The 20,117-nt window shown below is 40.9% G+C and overlaps 1 protein-coding gene across 1 annotated transcript in view; it reads right to left on the reverse strand.

Annotated features, from left to right (window-relative positions):
- ATP13A4 (ATPase 13A4) overlaps nucleotides 1-20,117 on the reverse strand; it is a gene marked incomplete at both ends in the record, with an annotated part of 134,083 nt that overhangs the window by 81,644 nt on the left and 32,322 nt on the right. Inside the window, one exon of the mRNA XM_082654765.1 lies at nucleotides 13,354-13,527. Within this exon, the coding sequence (XP_082510891.1) occupies nucleotides 13,354-13,527 (174 nt within the window). The remainder of the gene's footprint in view (nucleotides 1-13,353; nucleotides 13,528-20,117) is intronic.

The following is a 20,117-nucleotide window of genomic DNA, read 5'->3' on the forward strand; positions in this document are numbered from 1 at the left end:
GAAGATCCCACATGCCGCGGAGCGGCTGGGCCCGTGAGCCATGGCCGCTAAGCCTGTGCATCTGGAGCCTGTGCTCTGCAATGGGAGAGGCCACAGCGGTGAGAGGCCCGCGTACCGCAAAAAAGAAAAAAAAAAAGAAGAGTCTTTAGAGAGGAATTTTATGTGCCATCAGGACTGGCTAAGGTTAGAATGAATAAATTTCAATATCAAAAGTAAGCTGGTACAAAATTTGGTTTTCTGTTAAAAGGACAAAGTGTTTTGAGATTAATGGTCTGGTCTTAATGAAAAATTGTAAACAAAGATTTCTTTACCTTAATGTAATCTGTCTAGAAAAACAAAGATTCTATACTTTGTAGCTAAGACGATTTACAACTATATAACATTTATATTTACCTATGAAGTATTTAATTCTTATTTTGTTTAAATGAATAACTAAGCATTATTTCACAGTGACTTATGATCCTATTTGACCAAGTGTTTAAAAACAAAAATTTGATATTTTTGACAAACTTCCCAAAATCAAATTCTAAACGAAGTCTTTTAACTTAGATCTAACTTTGAGATATGAGATGTTTCAGAAGGCCCCTGAAATATCTCAGAGATTTGTACTTTCTCCTTATAAAAAGGGAGATGTTAAACTAATTACGCTTATTTGACATGTTAAATCACATGGGAGGCATTGTCAAAAAAGAAGTAATACTAAGCCTGCTTTATGTTGTGTCTGTATAGGTATATAAGTGTTATAGAAACTATGAAATTTCTGGAATTCTGATTGTCCTGGCATAATGTTATCAATCATAATCCTAGTTATTATCTTAAAATGGTGTATGTCACAGAGATAACTTAATTTCCTTGTCAATTGCACTGTAATCAGCACTTTAACCATGCATTTTTCTTTTTAACATCTTTATTGGAGTATAATTGCTTTACAATGGTGTGTTAGTTTCTGCTGTATAACAAAGTGAATCAGCTATATGTATACATATACCCTCATATCCCCTCCCTCTTGTGTCTCCCTCCCACCCTCCATATCCCACCCCTCTAGGTGGTCATAAATCACCGAGCTGATCTCCCTGTGCTATGTGTCTGCTTCCCACTAGCTATCTATTTTACATTTTAACTCTTTTGTCATTTATAGACAGTTATTGTTTTACTGTGATGCTTTTACAAATATGTTTCATCCTTACAGAGATTCAGAAAGGCCTCTGATACTTTGTCTAGAGTACAGTTTTCTGATAAATTCTCAGATCATACTACTGAATTGGGTAAGAATTTACAGAACTCTAATGAAGAAACAGATGGCTTCAAAAAAGTGCTAAGAAAAGATCAAGAATTAATTCCACAGGACTGAATGAACTGTACAGGATGATTATAATTTTTGTTTAAAACATTGCTGGTTCTTTTATGTTTTGCTTTTCCAGATTTAAGGAAAACTTTTCTGTCAAGCTATCTATGACTTGCAGCAATTTGATAAATGATAACTTTGTAAACAAAGATAGAACATTTCTCTTTTTCTCCCTACCTGATCCCTCCAGAATTTGGAAACTCTTAGTGAGTATTCTTATTTTCATGGCAATATAGTTACTTGCATAAGTTCAATAAGAATCTGTTCTCCTTATAACAGGACACAATTGGAAACATTGGTTATATTATCAAGGCACTGACTGAAATGTCATATTTGACAGAGGCATCATTGACTCAGATATGACAAGACAGCTTTAAAGTACTAAGATTGACTTTATGGAGCCAATAATGACTCTTGGAAATATTTACCTAGTACCATGCATACAGGGTTTCCAGAAGTCTTACCAGGTGAGTAAGGAAGGTCAGTCCCTGGCAAGTGCAGGAACCTCAAGATAGTTTGGGGACCTCAAGAAGAGAGGAATTTACCCAAATCTGTACATACTGCAGTCAGAGTCTGATGGCAACTCCTTATTTGACTTTCCTGGCTTGAGAGGCCTTTGAAAAGTTCAATCTGATATTCCTTTTAAAAAGTTCCAGAAAAGCAGATTGAAAAGAGCCTCTATGATCAGTTGTTATTCTTGTCTTTTAAATTTTTATTGCAGTATAGTTGATTACAATGTTGTGTAAGTTTCAGGTGTAGAGCAAAGTGAATCAGTTATATGTAAACATATATCCACTCTTTGGTAGATTCTTTTCCCATATAGGCCATTACAGAGTACAAACCCAAAAAAATTAAGAAAATGGTAATAAGAACATACATATCAATAATTACCTTAAATGTAAATGAATTAAATGCTCCAACCAAAAGACATACACTGGCTGAATGGATACAAAAACAGGAACTGTATATATTCTGTCTACAAGAGGCCCAGTTCAGACCTAGGGACAGATACAGACTGAAAGTGAGGGGATGAAAAAACATATTCCATGCAAATGGAAATCAAAAGAAGTCTGGAGTAGCAGTTCTCATATCAGACAAAATAGACTTTAAAATAAGGACTATTATAAGAGACAAAGAAGGACACTACATAATGATCAAGGGACCAATCCAAGAAGAAGCTATAACAATTGTAAATATTTATGCACCCAACATAGGAGCACCTCAATACATAAGGCAAATGCTAACAGCCAAAAAAGGGGAACTTGACAGTAACACAATAATAGTAGGGGACTTTAACACTCCTTTCACCAATGGACAGATCATCCAAAATGAAAATAAATAAGGAAACACAAGCTTTAAATGACACATTCAACAAGATGGACTTAATTGATATTTATAGGACATTCCATCCAAAAACAACAGAATACACATTCTTCTCAAATGCTCACGGAACATTGTCCAGGATAGATCGTATCTTGCGTCACAAGTCAAGCCCTGGTAAATTTAAGGAAATTGAAATAGTATCAAGTATCTTTTCCAGCCACACAGGTATGAGCCTAGATATCAATTACAGGAAAAAATCTGTAAAAAATACAAACACATGGAGGCTAAACAATACACTACTAAATAACCAAGAGATCACTGAAGAAATCAAAGAGAAAATCAAACAATACCTAAAAATAAATGACAATGAAAACACGACCACCCAAAACCTATGGGATGCAGCAAAAGCAGTTCTAAGAGGGAAGTTTATAGCAATACAATCCTACCTCAAGAAATAAGAAACATCTCAATTAAACAACCTAACCTTACACCTAAAGCAATTAGAGAAAGAAGTACAGAAAAAAAAAAAAACCAAAGTTGGCAGAAGGAGAGAAACAATAAAGATCAGATCTGAACTAAATGAAAAAGAAATGAAGGAAATGAGAGCAAAGATCAATAAAACTAAAAGCTGGTTCTTTGAGAAGATAAACAAAATTGATAAACCATTAGCCAGACTCATCAAGAAAAAAAGGAGAAGACTCAAATCAACAGAATTAGACATGAAAAAGGAGAAGTAACAACTGACACTGCAGAAATACAAAGGATCATGAGGGATTACTACAAGCAACTATACGCCAATAAAATGGACAATCTAGAAGAAATGGACAAATTCTTAGAAAAGCACAATGTTCTGAGACTAAACCAGGAAGAAATACAAAATATAAACAGCCTAATCACAAGCACTGAAATTGAAACTGTGATTTAAAATCTTCTAACAAACAAAAGCCCAGGACTAGATGGCTTCACAGGCGAATTCTATCAAACATTTAGAGAAGAGCTAACACCTATCCTTCTCAAACTCTTCCAATATATAGCAGAGGGAGGAACACTCCCAAACTCATTCTATGAGCCCACCATCACCCTGATAACAAAACCAGACAAAGATGTCACAAAAAAAGAAAACTACAGACCAATATCAGATGGAAAAATCCTCAACAAAATACTAGAAAACAGAATCCAACAGCACATTAAAAGGATCATATACCATGATCAAGTGGGGTTTATCCCAGGAATGCAAGGATTCTTCAGTATATGCAAATCAATCAATGTGATAAACCCTATTAAAGAACTGAAGGATAAAAACCATATGATAATCTCACTAGATGCAGAAAAAGCATTTGACAAAATTCAACACCCATTAATGATAAAAACCCTCCAGAGAGTAGGCAGAGAGGGGACCTACCTCAACATAATAAAGGCCACATATGACAAACCCACAGCCAACATCATTCTCAATGGTGAAAAACTGAAATCATTTCCTCTAAGATCAGGAACAAGACAAGGATGTCCACTCTCGCCACTATTATTCCACATAGTTTGGGAAGTTTTAGCCACAGAAATCAGAGAAGAAAAAGAAATAAAAGGAATCCAAATCGAAAAAGAAGTAAAGCTGTCACTGTTTGCCGATGACATGATACTATATATAGAGAATCCTAAAGATGCTACCAGAAAACTACTAGAGCTAATCAATGAATTTGGTAAAGTAGCAGGATACAAAATTAATGCACAGAAATCTCTGGCATTCCTATACACTAATGATAAAAAATCTGAAGGGGAAATTAAGGAAACACTCCCATTTACCATTGCAACAAAAAGAATAGAATACTTAGGAATAAACCTACCTAAGGAGACAAAAGACCTGTATGCAGAAAACTATAAGACACTGATGAAAGAAATTAAAGACTATACAAACAGATGAAGAGACATGCCATGTTCTTGGATTGGAAGGATCAACATCGTGAAAATGACTATACTACCCAAAGCAATCTACAGATTCAATGCAACCCCTATCAAACTACCAATGGCATTTTTCACAGAACTATAACAAAAAATTTCACAAATTGTATGGAAACACAAAAGACCCCGAATAGCCAAAGTTATCTTGAGAAAGAAAAATGGAGGTTGAGGAATCAGGCTCCCTGGCTTCAGACTATACTACAAGCTACAGTAATCAAGACAATATGGTACTGGCACAAAAATAGAAATAAAGATCAATGGAACAGGATAGAAAGCCCAGAGATAAACCCATGCACATTTGGTCACCTTATCTTTGATAAAGGAGACAAGAATATACAATGGAGAAAAGACAGCCTCTTCAATAAGTGGCACTGGGAAAATTGGACAGCTACATGTAAAAGAATGAAATTAGAACATTTCCTAATGCCATACACAAAAAATAAAGTCAAAATGAATTAAAGACTTAAATGTAAGGTCAGACACTATAAAACTCTTAGAGGAAAACACAGGCAGAACACTTCATGATACAAATCACAGCAAGATCCTTTTTGACCCACCTCCTAGAGAAATGGAAATAAAACAAAAATAAACAAATGGGCCCTAATGAAACTTTAAAGCTTTTTCACAGCAAAGGAAACCATAAACAAGACAAAAAGACAACCCTCAGAATGGGAGAAAATATTTTCAAACGAAGCAACTGACAAAGGACTAATCTCCAAAATATACAAGCAGCTCATGCAGCTCAATAACAAATAACAAAATAACCCAATCCAAAATTGGCCAGAAGACGTAAATAGACATTTCTCTAAAGAAGATACACAGATTGTTAAAAAACACATGAAAGGATGCTACTAATCATTAGAGAAATGCAAATCAAAACTACAATGAGGTATCATCTCACACCAGTCAGAATGGCCATCATCAAAAAATCTACAAACAATAAATGCTAGAGAGGGTGTGGAGAAAAGGGAACCCTCTTGCACTGTTGGTGGGAATGTAAATTGATACAACCACTATGGAAAAAAGTATGGAGGTTCGTCAAAAAACTAAAAATAGAACTACCATACAACCCAGTAATCCCATTACTGGGCATATGCCCTGAAAAAACCATAATTCAAAAAGAGTCATGTACCAAAATGTTCATTGCAGCTCTATTTACAATAGCCAGGACATGGAAGCAAACTTAGTGTCCATCGACAGATGAATGGATAAAGAATATGTGGCACATATATACAATGGAATATTACTCAGCCATAAAAAGAAACGAAATTGAGTTATTTGTAGTGAGATGGATGGACCTAGGGTCTGTCATACATAGTGAAGTAAGTCAGAAAGAGAAAGACAAATACCATATGCTAACACATATACATGGAATCTAAAACAAGAAAAAAAAATGGTTCTGAAGAACCTAGGGGCAGGACAGGAATAAAGACGCAGAGGTAGAGAATGGACTTGAGGACACGGTGAGGGGGAAGGGTAAGCTGGGACAAAGTGAGAGAGTGGCATGTACATATATACACTACCAAATGTAAAATAGATAGCTAGTGGGAAGCAGCCGCATAGCACAGGGAGAAGAGCTCGGTGCTTTGTGACCACCTAGAGTGGTGGGATAGGGAGGGTGGGAGGGAGAAGCAAGAGGGAGCTGATATGGGGATATACGTATACATGTACCTGACTTGCTTTGTTATACAGCAGAAACTAACACAACATTGTAAAGCAATTATACTCCAATAAAGATGTTTAAAAAAAAAGAAAAAAAATGCTGAACAATTCAGCATAAATTTTGTTTTCACTGCTTACAGCTGTAACACCACGAGCATTTCTTTTCACTTCTTTATGTCTCCAATGTAAAATGGCTAAGAAATAATCTCTACTAGTAAGGACCAAATGAGACAACATATATGCAAAAGCTTTGCAAGCTATAAATCACAATAGAAATAGCCCTGTTTTATAATAGATAACGGCCTCAGAACTATTTGTCTTTAAAAAAAAATCATCTGTGAGAAGCCAGCCCATAGAATCTCAGGGATTTCTGACTGAATGCCTAACAAAAAAATGGTTTAAAATAGGGGATGGGGGGGACTTCTGTGTTGGTGCAGTGGATAAGAATCCGCCTGCCAATGCAGGGGACATGGGTTCAATCCCTGGTCTAGGAAGATCCCACATGTCGCGGAGCAACTAAGCCTGTGCACCACAACTACTGAGCCTTCACTCTAGAGCCCACGAGCCACAACTACTGAGCTCATGTGCCACAACTACTGAAGCCAACGGGCCTAGAGCCCGTGCTCCCCAACAAAAGAAGCCACCGCAGTGAGAAGCCCGCAGAGCCCAACCAAGAGTAACCCCGGCTCACCACAACTACAGAAAGCCCATGCACAGCAACGAAGACGCAACACAGCCAAAAATAAATAAATACATAAATAAATAAACGTATTTTAAAAAAATGGGGGGATGGGGGAATAGGATTCAGAAGAAGGAATGAGTACCTAAAAGAATCATACCATCTTCTCTTACATTCTCATCCGTGACTTTTCACCTTAGGGTCTTTGTGATAAAGTGTTGGTAGAAACCATGAGACCATTTATTACAGATTTAATTCATTTATGTAATTGAATTAAATAATTATTGAACACCCACTGTGGACACGTGCTAAGTGTTGTGGGGAATGAAAAGCCACGACAACTGTCTCCAAAAAGCTTCTAGTGTAATAGGAGAAAAAGCTATAAAAAGGAATGCAGCATAGGGCTTCCCTGGTGGCGCAGTGGTTGAGAGTCCTCCTGCCGATGCAGGGGACATGGGTTCGTGCCCCGGTCCGGGAAGATCCCACATGCCGCGGAGCGGCTGGGCCCGTGAGCCATGGCCGCCGAGCCTGCGCTTCCGGAGCCTGTGCTCCGCAACGGGAGAGGCCACAACAGTGAGAGGCCCGCGTACGGCAAAAAAAAAAAAAAAAAAGGAATGTAGTATAGTGGGGGAAAGCGCTGGGCTTAGAGACTCAAAAGACAGGTTCAAGTTCTTTGTCCACACTACCCCCTTTACCTGGACCATTCCCCATACGCTCCTCCCCACCAGCCACCATCACCTTTTTTTTTTTTATATTGGGGTCTAGTTGCTTTATAATGTTGCATTACTTTCTGCTGTACAATAAAGTGAATCAGCTATGTGTATACATATATCCCCTCCCTCTTGGACCTCCCTCCCACCCCACTCCCCCCCATTCCACCCATCTAGGTCACCACAGAGCACCAAGCTGAACTCCCTGGGCTATACAGCAGGTTCCCACTAGCTATCTCTTTTACACATGGCAGTGCACATACGTCAATCCCAATTTCCCAATTCATCCCACACCCCCTCCCTGCCCACACCCCCCAACTCCCCCCACCTCCCCGCTGTGTCCACACATCTGTTCTCTAATCATCCTCTGATGGCTCAGGAAAGCCTTTCCTGGTTTTCTTGACTTGATCAAATCCCTTGTCTATAATCTTACAATAACCACGAAGCTTTCCTAAGTACCACTTATAACAGTTGGATTTTTGCATTTATTTGTGTAGTTGATTTGACGAACTCCGTGGAGTCAAGAACCCTGATTTTACTGTTATACTCCCTGCCCCCTGCGCTGTCCATGAGATAGCACTGTGGCTGGCATACAACCTGTGCTCATCAAATTTATGAAGGAAGGAGGAAGGGAGAGGGAAATCCTGGCTGACATTTACCAGGTTGCAAAGTTATTGTCCTCTCTGTATCCTCATCAGTAAAATAAAAATGATAATGCCATTTCCTATGGTTGTTATGAGAATTAAATAATATAATCAGTGAGATGCTGTTTTATAAAATGTAGAGCAAATAGCATTTTAATTGAAGGCAGACTGCAGAAAGCACTACAGCAGTCAGAGCTAACAAATACAGAGCTAGGAGAGAAGGAAGGACAGGCAATTAATTCCCTCTGGTATTGGGACAGAGAATGGATCAACTAAGATTTAATAGAAAAGGTGGTATATGGCTGAAGAATGAGTAGGTTTTAATAAGTAGAGATAGAACACCTACTGTCTATATTTACTGTATAGAGAATGTGTGTATGAGTGTGTACAAGTGTCTATCAGTTGAGTCCTCTCCAGAATGTCCCTCTGCAAGGATTTCCGTCTGTTTTGTTCATAGCTGTATTCCCAGTGCCTATAACAATGTCTGGTACTTGACTGGTACTCAATAAATACTTGTTGAATGAATAAGTGAATGAATGGATGGGGGAGATAGGGAATATCAGAAGAAATTTTATGAGTAAAAGCATAGACAAAACAAACTGTCTGATTCCCTTAGAAAGTGGTGCCAATGTGTGGAGCCTGGGCTTGGAGAGACCAGGCTGCAGAAGAGGAGGGAGGGGAGGAAGTAAGGGATCCAGGAAACATGAACACAAATGCTGGTATCTGATGAGCATCCTGGTGGGCTGGTGGACCCAAGATGCCATTTGCATGGCTGATTTGGGGGATTTCTAAGTTTTTAAACTAAAGCCCCTACCACTGACATCTTTCGGTGAAACTGAAGGGGAAATGTTCCCCACTAAAACATTGAAGTGAAATGCCCAGAGTCAGGCCTAATAGCCAATCAACACAAAGTTCTTCTCTGAACATTGTGAGTCTTTGGCAACATGTGACATACAGTGACAGCGAAGGAAAAATGTATATGTAATTATAATAAAGATAAAAACTATGAAAATCATCAGGAGCATCTGAATTCAAAACACCAATGAATATAAATCACGTTATTTGCATAGAAATGTGGCATCGCCACAGATATTGGTTAAAAGTCAGAAGTAGATGAATAATGAATAAAATGCCACTTTTAAATTATAAAATAGAAATGTAATTACTCTTATCTTTTGGAAAAATCTCACTCTTAGAGGTGCTTAATAAGAGGAGGGGAACAGAAAATAAACTAGGTGCTGAAGATTTTCAGTCAGTACACATCACGTTACTATTTTTTTAATGTTAAAAAATGACTACCTAATCAGTATCTGGGATAATGATCTGTAATCTTACCAGTGTAAGACTGATGATAAATATCAAGTACTGATTTTTTAATAACATGAAAAACAGATATGCAACATATTTTCAGGTAAGAGTCATCCAGTCTTTCTTACTGGGAAATCTTTACTGAACAGCTATTATAATATAATTCAAATAATATCTTTCTTAAGGTATCATTTTAATGCAAATAACCTTACAGCAGACTTTTAATCTATTGACTCTCAAAGCTTATTTTTATCTAAGGCTCACATAGTAAAAGTGTTTGAAATAATCGGGTTCTTATCTAATTACATAAAGACTAATTTAGCACCTCATTTATTTGGAGAGTCTCTGGCATAGCAAATCCATTTAAAATGAGGCACAAGAGCAGGTAATTAAAAATTAAGGTTGAAATCAAGATGAAAAAGACAAGATTGAAGCTGGTTTCAATAGCTCTGATGAGTTGCAGAGGGCAGTGTAATGGGAGAAAGGCTTAATACACTTTCAAAGAGCCAAAGAAAGGAGCAGGGTGATGGAATGCAGCTCCCTGAGGCACTGATGCCTTTTTGAATCTTTCTGCTGTATGTCCAGTTCAAAGCTGATCACAGGCAACTAGGAGAGGTGACCTGCTTGAGCACATATGAGTGTTGGGGATTTCTAGTTATAGGGCATCTGCCCCATGTCTCCTGTCCTGGAAGGAAGTGCCAGGCCTCCTGGATAATAAGGGAAGGACACAGCGTCCAGATGAGCAGGGCCATTATACATGGGTGCATCGAGGCTATAGCAAGCGCTTTCGTACAGCAAGCTTGTGAAGTTGCTATATCAAAAACACATACACAATCAAAATTGTCTTTGATGATGCACTTTACAGTTTGTAAATGGTTTTTACATATGTAATCTCACTTCATCCTCACACCAACCCAAGAAAGAACAAGTGCTTTTACTAGGCCCATTTTACAGATAGAGAAACTGAGGTCCTGAAACATTAAGTAACAAACCTAAGGTGTCGTGTACCTAAGGTGCTGGGACTAGAAGTCAAAACTTTTGACTCCGAATCCCATAATGGACCAGCTCTGTGTTGGTTGATATTTTTTTTATTTCTTTCACTCTTACCAGATCTTCTTTTCTTTCTTTGTAAATTTTAGGTTCTATTATTGAAGTATAGTCCATTTACAATATTATATTAGCTTCAGATATACAGCATAGTGATTCAGTATTTTTACAGATTATACTCCATTAAAAGTCATCACAAGATAATGGCTATAATTCCCTGTGCTGTATAATACATTCTTGTTGTATATCATAGTAGTTTATGTCATGCATAGTAGCTTGTATCTTACTAGAGCTTTCTCTTTTCTCCCTCTTTATTTTTCTGTTACCTATTTCCCTCTCCTTTTCTTTCATTTTGCTCCCTTCCTTGCCATTTCCTTGTTCATTTCCTCTTGCTCCTCTCTGTGCCTTGACTCTGCCAGCAACCTCGGAACTTATAGCTCAGCCAACCACATGCTCTCAGATCTGAAGAGTCTGGTGATACATTCTGAAAGACAGAAAGCTTTTCTGTTTCTGAGGTTGTTTCTGCTGCAACAAAAGCATTGCCCCCTGAGAACTAGCTGCGCGAAATGAAAGCACCTGCAGGGTAGAGTGAAGTACTTTTCCAAATCCTCCTTTCATGACAAAAAAGAAGAATCTCATAGGTCCTTAAGTTCACATGGAACAGGTTGAACTATGAAAGTATCCCAAAGATGTGGTCTTCCATAAGTCCTTACATCCCTACCCTGAGCCCCTGAAAATAAACCTCTCTCTACCCCTGCTCCAGCAAGACACTAGGGCTGTATACAGCAGGACCACTTACAATACTTTGCTAAATCTGGATAAGTCCCTTTGAGACCATATAAATATATATTGGCTGAGCCATAAAGCAAATGTCCAGGCCCCTGTTCCTCTCCCAAGGACCAAGTAAGCTCGCCAGTGGGAGTGGTGACTATCTGCAGCAGTTTTGCTCAAAGTATGGTCCCTTACCAGAAGCATTAGCATCATCTGAGAACTTGTTAAAAATGCAAACTCTGGAGCCCCAATGCAAATCTAAAGAATTAGAAGCCCTGGGAGGGGGGCCCAGCAATCTGTTCATAGCCCTCCAGATGATTCTAATGCTGGTTGGTGTTTGGAATCTACGTGCAGTTGTGTGGGGACAACTCTGAACTAGGAACTGGGATATATGGTACTTCTTCCTGGTGAGGCCCCTAACTCATCAAGGAGTGTGGCTAAAATATGCACCCTCTCCAGACCCCATTTCCTCCCCCAATCAAATGACGAGATCTTCCTTGGTGAGCTCCAGGCACTCTTCTCTCATGCATATTCTGTGAGCCTTCATGAAGTATGGTTTGAGGCAGCAGTGGAGCAGGGCTCCCAGCCCAACATCATCAGCATGAGATGCTCTGACTCCACTATCATCTTGCCTTCTTAATGTCTTGAAGGCTATTCTCCAAGAATCTTGAGTTAAATTATAGTTGAACTTGGGTGGAGCTGCCTCAGCTCTCATCTGTAATATGGTCCACGTGTCAGCTAAGCCGGGACATAGGACGGGTGGCTCTTGAAGTGACCAGGAGCCAGAAATAAGGGATGGGGCTGAGCCCAGGGAGGGCAGGTCAACAAAGACAAACTTCATCCAACTGCCAGTTTCATTGAGGTCTAGCTCCAACTCAGAGTGAAATATGTAAAAAAAATTGGGGGCCAGTTATAAGACTTGCTGCTATCCTCTTCTCTCACTGAAATGAATAGAATGTTTATCTAGAGAGGTCGCTACATAAAAAAAGAAGCTAACAGCCTAGTAGAGTTTGATTTATCAAGAATTTGGTTGTCATTCTGGGTCATTTGGGCTGACACATTGTTAGACACACTCAGTAAAAGTTAGCCCGAAAAGGGTCCTCTGTGAGACTGCACTTTGACTTCTATCAAGAGGAATGTCCACTTTAGCCTGTCAGCCACCACATATGTATGGAATCCCTACCATGTGCCGGAACTAGGGATGCAGTTAACAAGTTAGAGATAGTCCCTTCTTTTGTGGAGCTAACAGTCCAGCAGGAACAAGGCACTTCACCTAAGTGTAATGAGTGCTAGAAGGAAGTGTTATCAGAGTCAATACAGGGGAACTCCCCTAACACCAGGACCTTGTATTAGCAGAAAGCGGCAATCTACTCAGGGACAAGATGGCCACACTTTTAAACCCTAGCATATCTACAGGATGCAACAGACTCCTATCAATAACCATGGCTCTCTCAGAGGAGCAGGGGAAGACAGGATCCTCCTCAGAGGGGTACTTCCCACCTCCTCCCCACCTTCCCTTCCCCCAGGGATACCCCAGTGGAGGGGAGCTGGGATAGGCATTGATATGTCAGGATGGGGGTGGGGAGAAGGATGAGTATGAACGTTATAACCTATAGCCTGACATAACTACTTCACACTATTATTTTTAACTGTTAACATGGTTATTCCCTATTCCGACATTCACTAAAAATCACAATTTAAAAGGAATACCCTATGAATTAGGTCTTCTTAATGAAATCCAATCATACACAAATTATTGAATTCTTGGTAAGTAAATGTAAGGCTGTGATGGAGCCTGCGGCTGGACATCCAGCTGCCGCCTGCCTTGTGTTCATCTCCCCACAACCATCCCATAACAAGGTGTCCAGGAAAAAGGGCCACCAGGTACAGAACCAGGTACACACTTACTGTTGTCCTCAGCAACACGACGTCTGCTTCTTGCAAGGAACACGGGATGCAATTTGCCCACACGTGCCAAGCGGGTCTCCAGTAAAACACCAAGGGGAGGATCCCAAAGGAGAAGATAGATCCAGCAAGGCAGAGGGTTTTCCGGCAGCTCTGAGTCCGGTAGCCAAATATCTCCTGGGACAGAACCAAAATGACCCCAAACATTGATTAAGCACAACAAACAACAAATGAACAAACTGGAATTTTGGTGATGAAACTGGTGGGAGGGGCAGAGAGTGAAGAAGCTGAGGAAGGTAAGGGGAGGACAGAGTGAGGGGTTGAGGAAGTGAAGAATCCCTGACAAAGATCCTTCCTTAAACATGATCCCAGCCCTCCAAGAAGTTGTAATCTAACTGGGAAATTCAGTTTCTACAATTTCAGCACGTGGCTACCCCATGCCAAACACTATACTACATGATATGCTATATGGTTTCAGTCTCTCAAGCATCTCCTGAATAGGGTAATATGACCCTCACTCCATAAATGATGAGGCTTAGCTCAGAAAGGCTGAATGTAATGACTTGTCCAAGGCCACACAGCTGGCAAGTTCTGCTGCCCTGATTCAAACCCAGATCTGTCAGCCTTCAGGTCTTGAACTCAACCCACAGACGTGATCATGAGCCATGTGACAGAAGGACTGGGTGACGGCAGCAATGAATGATTCCCTTGGCTGGAACCAGGGAACCACCATGGGCAAGAGGGGCTAGAAAAGGCCTTGAGTTTGGAGTCAGGATTTGGTGAAAGTGTTTGACCAAAAGAGGATGAACAACTAAATCCCAGCTTGCCTTTAAGGGTTTGCAGTACAGGGAGCTATGCCTTCCTAGCCTCCTCTCTTGTTTAATAACAAAAAGAATTTTACATCAAGGGGAAAACACCGCAGAGACAATTTAGTTTATTTCAACTATTGAGGAGCTGCTATGTGCCATGAGGGTACAAATAACAAAAAGATAAGAGACCGACCTCTAATAAATGTATAATCTGGACAAACTTCTTCCTTCCAAGGAAAGCCTGGGACAGAATGGAAAACCACACCTGAAGCTTATGGCCTAGGTCCCACAGCTATATCCCACAAAGTCATAGGTGTACTTTATACCGGTTATAATGGCTACAGTTGAGAGGAAGGAGAGGGTCCGAGTTAAAAGCACATTCTCTGGACCAAAACACTTTGAGTTCAAAGCCTAGTGTGCCCCTTACTGGCTGTGACCTTGAACAAGTTAGTTAACCTCTTTATTCCTCAGTTTGTCATCTATAAAATGGGGGTGCTGATAGTACCCCCGTCCCAGGGCTGCTGTGTGTTACTGTGTATAAGTGCTATGTAAACATTTACTGCTGCTGCTACGATTTTACTATTTCCCCTAACATAGACCTGAAATTCGACCCCTGGGTTTACTGGCATTTAGAGCTAAGAATTAGTATCAATAGTTCTGCTTTTGTTAGAATTGCCTGTTAGGATAATAAGGGAGCTGGAACATGCATCTTTAAATCCACCGACTTCTCTGTCTCACTTGGTAAAGATATATTATCAGAAAAGTTTCTGTGATCCTTGACGGAAAGCTGCTTTCATGTGTAGTTACTAGGTCCCTTTCTCTTATTAGCAGTGCACGCAGGTGCCAAACGGCTTCCTTAGGTAGTGTCCACATCTGGCATGCCTTTGATAAAACACTTACCTCGCCTCAGAAATACAAGCTCTTGACTCATTTTGCAAAGTAGAATGTCTATCCTGACATAAATATTCTTCTGTCCCACACTCAAGCTATTGCTCCCCAGATGCCAAGCCTGAGATGCTCTGTCCCCTCACCACGCTAGAAACAATGCTTTGTTGGTTTCATACCAAGCAGGGGCCCAATTCTAAATTCCAGACACCTGTCTGAGTCCATCCCACTGTCTTTTCCCACATGCTTTTATTATATTCCTACACTTTGGAACAGATCAACTTCTATCCGCCCTCCCCATCTGTCCATTTTTTCATCTTTTTAAAATATTATATTTAAAAGGTTGCTTATCTTGCCATTCAATCTAGCTCCTCATACAATATAACGAAGTTATGCCAGTTCTATAAGCACAAACCTCCCTGTCAATGTGCATTCTTTTACAGGCTATGCAATGAGAGCTCTGTGTAGTTTCCAAAGTGTCTTCATGTTCATTATCAAAGTAAAGCAGGAATGATGACCTTCCATTTCCAGCTAAGAAAACTGGAAAACTGAAAAATTTAAAGTAATTATAGGACTTCCCTGGTGGCGCAGTGGTTAAGAATCCTCCTGCCGGGGGGCTTCCGGGAAGATGGCGGAAGAGTAAGACGTGGAGATCACCTTCCTCCCCACAGATACACCAGAAATACATCTACACATGGAACAACTCCTACAGAACACCTACTGAACGCTGGCAGAAGACCTCAGACCTCCCAAAAGACAAGAAACCCACCCCTCCACACGTACCTGGGTAGGGCAAAAGAAAAAAGAATAAACAGAGACAAAAGGATAGGGACGGGACCTGCACCAGTGGGAAGGAGCTGTGAAGGAGGAAAGCTTTCCACACACTAGGAAGGACACTTTTCCACACACTATTCACGGGCGGAGGCTGCGGGTGGCAGAGGGGCAAAGCGTCGGAGCCGCGGAGGAGAGCGCAGCAACAGGGGTGCGGAGGGAAAAGCGGAGAGATTCCCGCACAGAGGTTCAGGGCCGACTGGCACTCACCAGCCCGAGAGCCTTGTCTGCTCACCCGCCGGGGCGGGCGGGGCTGCGAGTTGAGGCTCGGGCTTCCGTCGGAGCGCAGGGAGAGGACTGGGGTTGGTGGTGTGAACACAGCCTGCAGGTGGTTAGTGCGCCACGGCTAGCCGGGAGGGAGTCCGGGGAAAAGTCTGGACCTACCGAAGAGGCAGGAGACTTTTTCTTCCCTCTTTGTTTCCTGGTGCGCGAGGAGAGGGGATTAAGAGCGCTGCTTAAAGGAGCTCCAGAGACGGGCGCGAGCCGCGGCTAAAAGCGCGGACCCCAGAGACGGGCGGGAGACGCTAAGGCTGCTGCTGCCGCCACCAACAAGCCTGTGTGCGAGCACAGGTCACTATTCACACCCCTCTCCCGGGGAGCCTGTGCAGCCCGCCACTGCCAGGGTCCCGGGATCCAGGAACAACTTCCCCAGGAAAACGCACGGCGCGCCTCACGCTGGTGCAACGTCACGCCGGCGTCTGCCGCCGCAGGCCCGCCCCGCACTCCGTGCCCCTCCCTCCCCCCGGCCTGAGTGCGCCAGAGCCCGCGAATCAGCAGCTCCTTTAACCCCGTCCTGTCTGAGCGAAGAACAGACGCCCTCCAGCGACCTACACACAGAGACGGGGCCAAATCCAAAGCTGAGCCCCGGGAGCTGTGAGAACAAAGAAGAGAAAGGTAAATCTCTCCCAGCAGCCTCAGAAGCAGCGGATTAAAGCTCCACAATCAACCTGATGTACGCTGCATCTGTGGAATACCTGAATAGACAACGAACCATCCCAAATTGAGGAGGTGGACTTTGAGAGCAAGATTTATGATTTTTCTCCCCTTTTCCTCTTTTTGTGAGTGTGTATGTATATGCTTCTGTGTGAGATTTTTGTCTGTATAGCTTTGCTTCCACCATTTGTCCTAGGGTTCTATCCTTCCTTTTTTTTTTTTAATTTTTTTTCTTAACAATTAATTGTATATTAATAACTTTATTTTACTTTATCTTCTTTCTTTCTTTCCTTCCTTCCCTGATTTAGACAACGAATCATCCCAAATTGAGGAGGTGGACTTTGAGAGCAAGATTTATGATTTTTCCCCTTTTCCTCTTTTTGTGAGTTTGTATGTGTCTGCTTCTGTGTGAGATTTTCTCTGTATAGCTTTGCTTCCACCATTTGTCCTAGGGTTCTATCTGTCCTTTTTCTTGTTGTTGTTTTTTTTAATTTTTTTCTTAATAATTATTTTTTTATTTTAATAACTTTATTATATTTTATCTTTATTTTATTTTACTTTATCTTCTATCTTTCTTCCTTTTATTCCTTCCTTCCCTCCTTCCTTCCTCCATCCCTCCCTCCCTTCCTTCCCTCCTTTCTTTCTTTCTACTTCTACTAATTCTTTCTTTCTACTTTTTCTCCCTTTTATTCTGAGCCATGTGAATGAAAGGCTCTTGGTGCTGCAGCCAGGAGTCAGTGCTGTGCCTCTGAGGTGGAAGAGCCAACTTCAGGACACTGGTCCACAAGAGACCTCCCAGCTCCACATAATATCAAATGGCAAAAATCTCCCAGAGATCTCCACCTCAACACCAGCAGCCAGCTTCACTCAACAACCAGCAAGCTACATTGCTGGACACCCTATGCCAAACAACTAACAAGACAGGAACACAACCCCACCCATTAGCAGACAGGCTGCCTAAAATCATAATAAGTCCACAGACACCCCAAAACACACCTCCAGACGTGGACCTGCCCACCAAAAAGACAAGATCCAGCCTCATCCACCAGAACACAGGCACTAGTCCCCTCCTCTATGAAGCCTACACAACCCACTGAACCAACCTTAGCCACTGGGGACACACACCAAAAACAATGGGAACTACAAACCTGCAGCCTGCAAAAAGGAGACCCCAAACACAATAAGATAAGCAAAATGAGAAGACAGAAAAACACACAGCAGATGAAGGAGCAAGATAAAAACTCACCAGACCTAACAAATGAAGAGCAAATAGGCAGTCTACCTGAAAAAGAATTCAGAATAATGATAGTAAAGATGATCTAAAATCTTGGAAATAGAATGGACAAAATGCAAGAAACATTTAACAAGGACCTAGAAGAACAAAAGATGAAACAAACAACGATGAACAACACAATAAATGAAATTAAAAATACTCTAGATGGGGGCTTCCCTGGTGGCGCAGTGGTTGAGAGTCCGCCTGCCAATGCAGGGGACACGGGTTCGTGTCCCGGTCCGGGAAGATCCCACATGCCGCAGAGTGGCTGGGCCCGTGAGCCATGGCCGCTGAGCCTGCGCGTCCGGAGCCTGTGCTCCGCAACGGGAGAGGCCACAGCGGTGAGAGGCCTGCGTCCCGCAAAAAAAAAAAAAAAAAAAAAAAAAAAAAAAAAAAAAAAAAAAAACTCTAGATGGGATCAATAGCAGAATAACTGAGGCAGAAGAACGGATAAGTGACCTGGAAGATAAAATAGTGGAAATAACTACTGCAGAGCAGAATAAAGAAAAAAGAATGAAAAGAACTGAGGACACTCTCAGAGACCTCTGGGACAACATTAAATGCACCAACATTCAAATTATAGGCGTTCCAGAAGAAGAAGAGAAAAATAAAGTGACTGAGAAAATATCTGAAGAGATTAGAGTTGAAAACTTCCCTAATACGGGAAAGGAAATAGTTAATCAAGTCCAGGAAGCACAGTGAGTCCCATACAGGATAAATCCAAGGATAAATACACCAAGACACATATGAATCAAACTGTCAAAAATTAAATACAAAGAAAACATATTAAAAGCAGCAAGGGAAAAACAACAAATAACACACAAGGGACTCCCCATAAGGTTAACAGCTGATATTTCAGCAGAAACTGCAAGCCACAAGGGACTGGCAGGACGTATTTGAAGTGATAAAGGAGAAAACCCTGCAACCAAGATTACTCTACCCAGCAAGGATCTCATTCAGATTTGATGGAGAAATTAAAACCTTTACAGACAAGCAAAAGCTGAGAGAGTTCAGCACCACCAAACCAGCTTTACAACAACTGCTAAAGGAACTTCTCTAGGCAAGAAACACAAGAGAAGGAAAAGACCTACAATAACGAACCCAAAACAATTAGGAAAATGGGAATAGGAATATACATATCGATAATTACCTTAAATGTAAATGGACTAAATGCTCCCACCAAAAGACACAGATTGGCTGAATGGATACAAAAACAAGACCCATATATTTGCTGTCTACAAGAGACCCACTTCAGACCTAGAGACACATACAGACTGAAAGTTAGGGGATGGAAAAAGATATTTCATGCAAATGGAAATCAAAAGAAAGCTGGAGTAACAATTCTCATGTCAGACAAAATAGACTTTAAAGTAAAGACTATTAGAAGAGACAAAGAAGGACACTACATAATGATCAAGGGATCGATCCAAGAAGAAGATATAACAATTGTAAATATTGATGCACCCAACATAGGAGCACCTCAATACATAAGGCAAATACTAACAGCCATAAAAGGGGAAATCGACAGTAACACATTCATAGTAGGGAACTTTAACACCCCACTTGCACCAATGGACAGATCACCCAAAATGAAAATAAACAAGGAAACACAAGCTTGAAATGATACATTAAACAAGATGGACTTAATTGATATTTATAGGACATTCCATCCAAAAACAACAGAATACACATTCTTCTCAAGTGCTCATGGAACATTCTCCAGGATAGATCATATCTTGGGTCACAAGTCAAGCCTTGGTAAATTTAAGAAAACTGAAACTGTTTCAAGTATCTTTTCCGATCACAATGCTATGAGACTAGATATCAATTACAGGAAAAGATCTGTAAAAAATACAAACACATGGAGGCTAAACAATACACTACTTAATAACGAAGTGATCACTGAAGAAATCGAAGACAAAATAAAAAAAATACCTAGAAACAAATGACAATGGAGACACGATGACCCAAAATCTATGGAATGCAGAAAAAGCAGTTCTAAGAGGGAAGTTTATAGCAATACAATCCTACCTTAA

Source organism: Grampus griseus (genome assembly GCF_964374135.1).
Source record: "Grampus griseus genome assembly, chromosome: 5".
In the NCBI taxonomy this organism is placed as follows: Eukaryota; Metazoa; Chordata; class Mammalia; order Artiodactyla; family Delphinidae; genus Grampus; species Grampus griseus.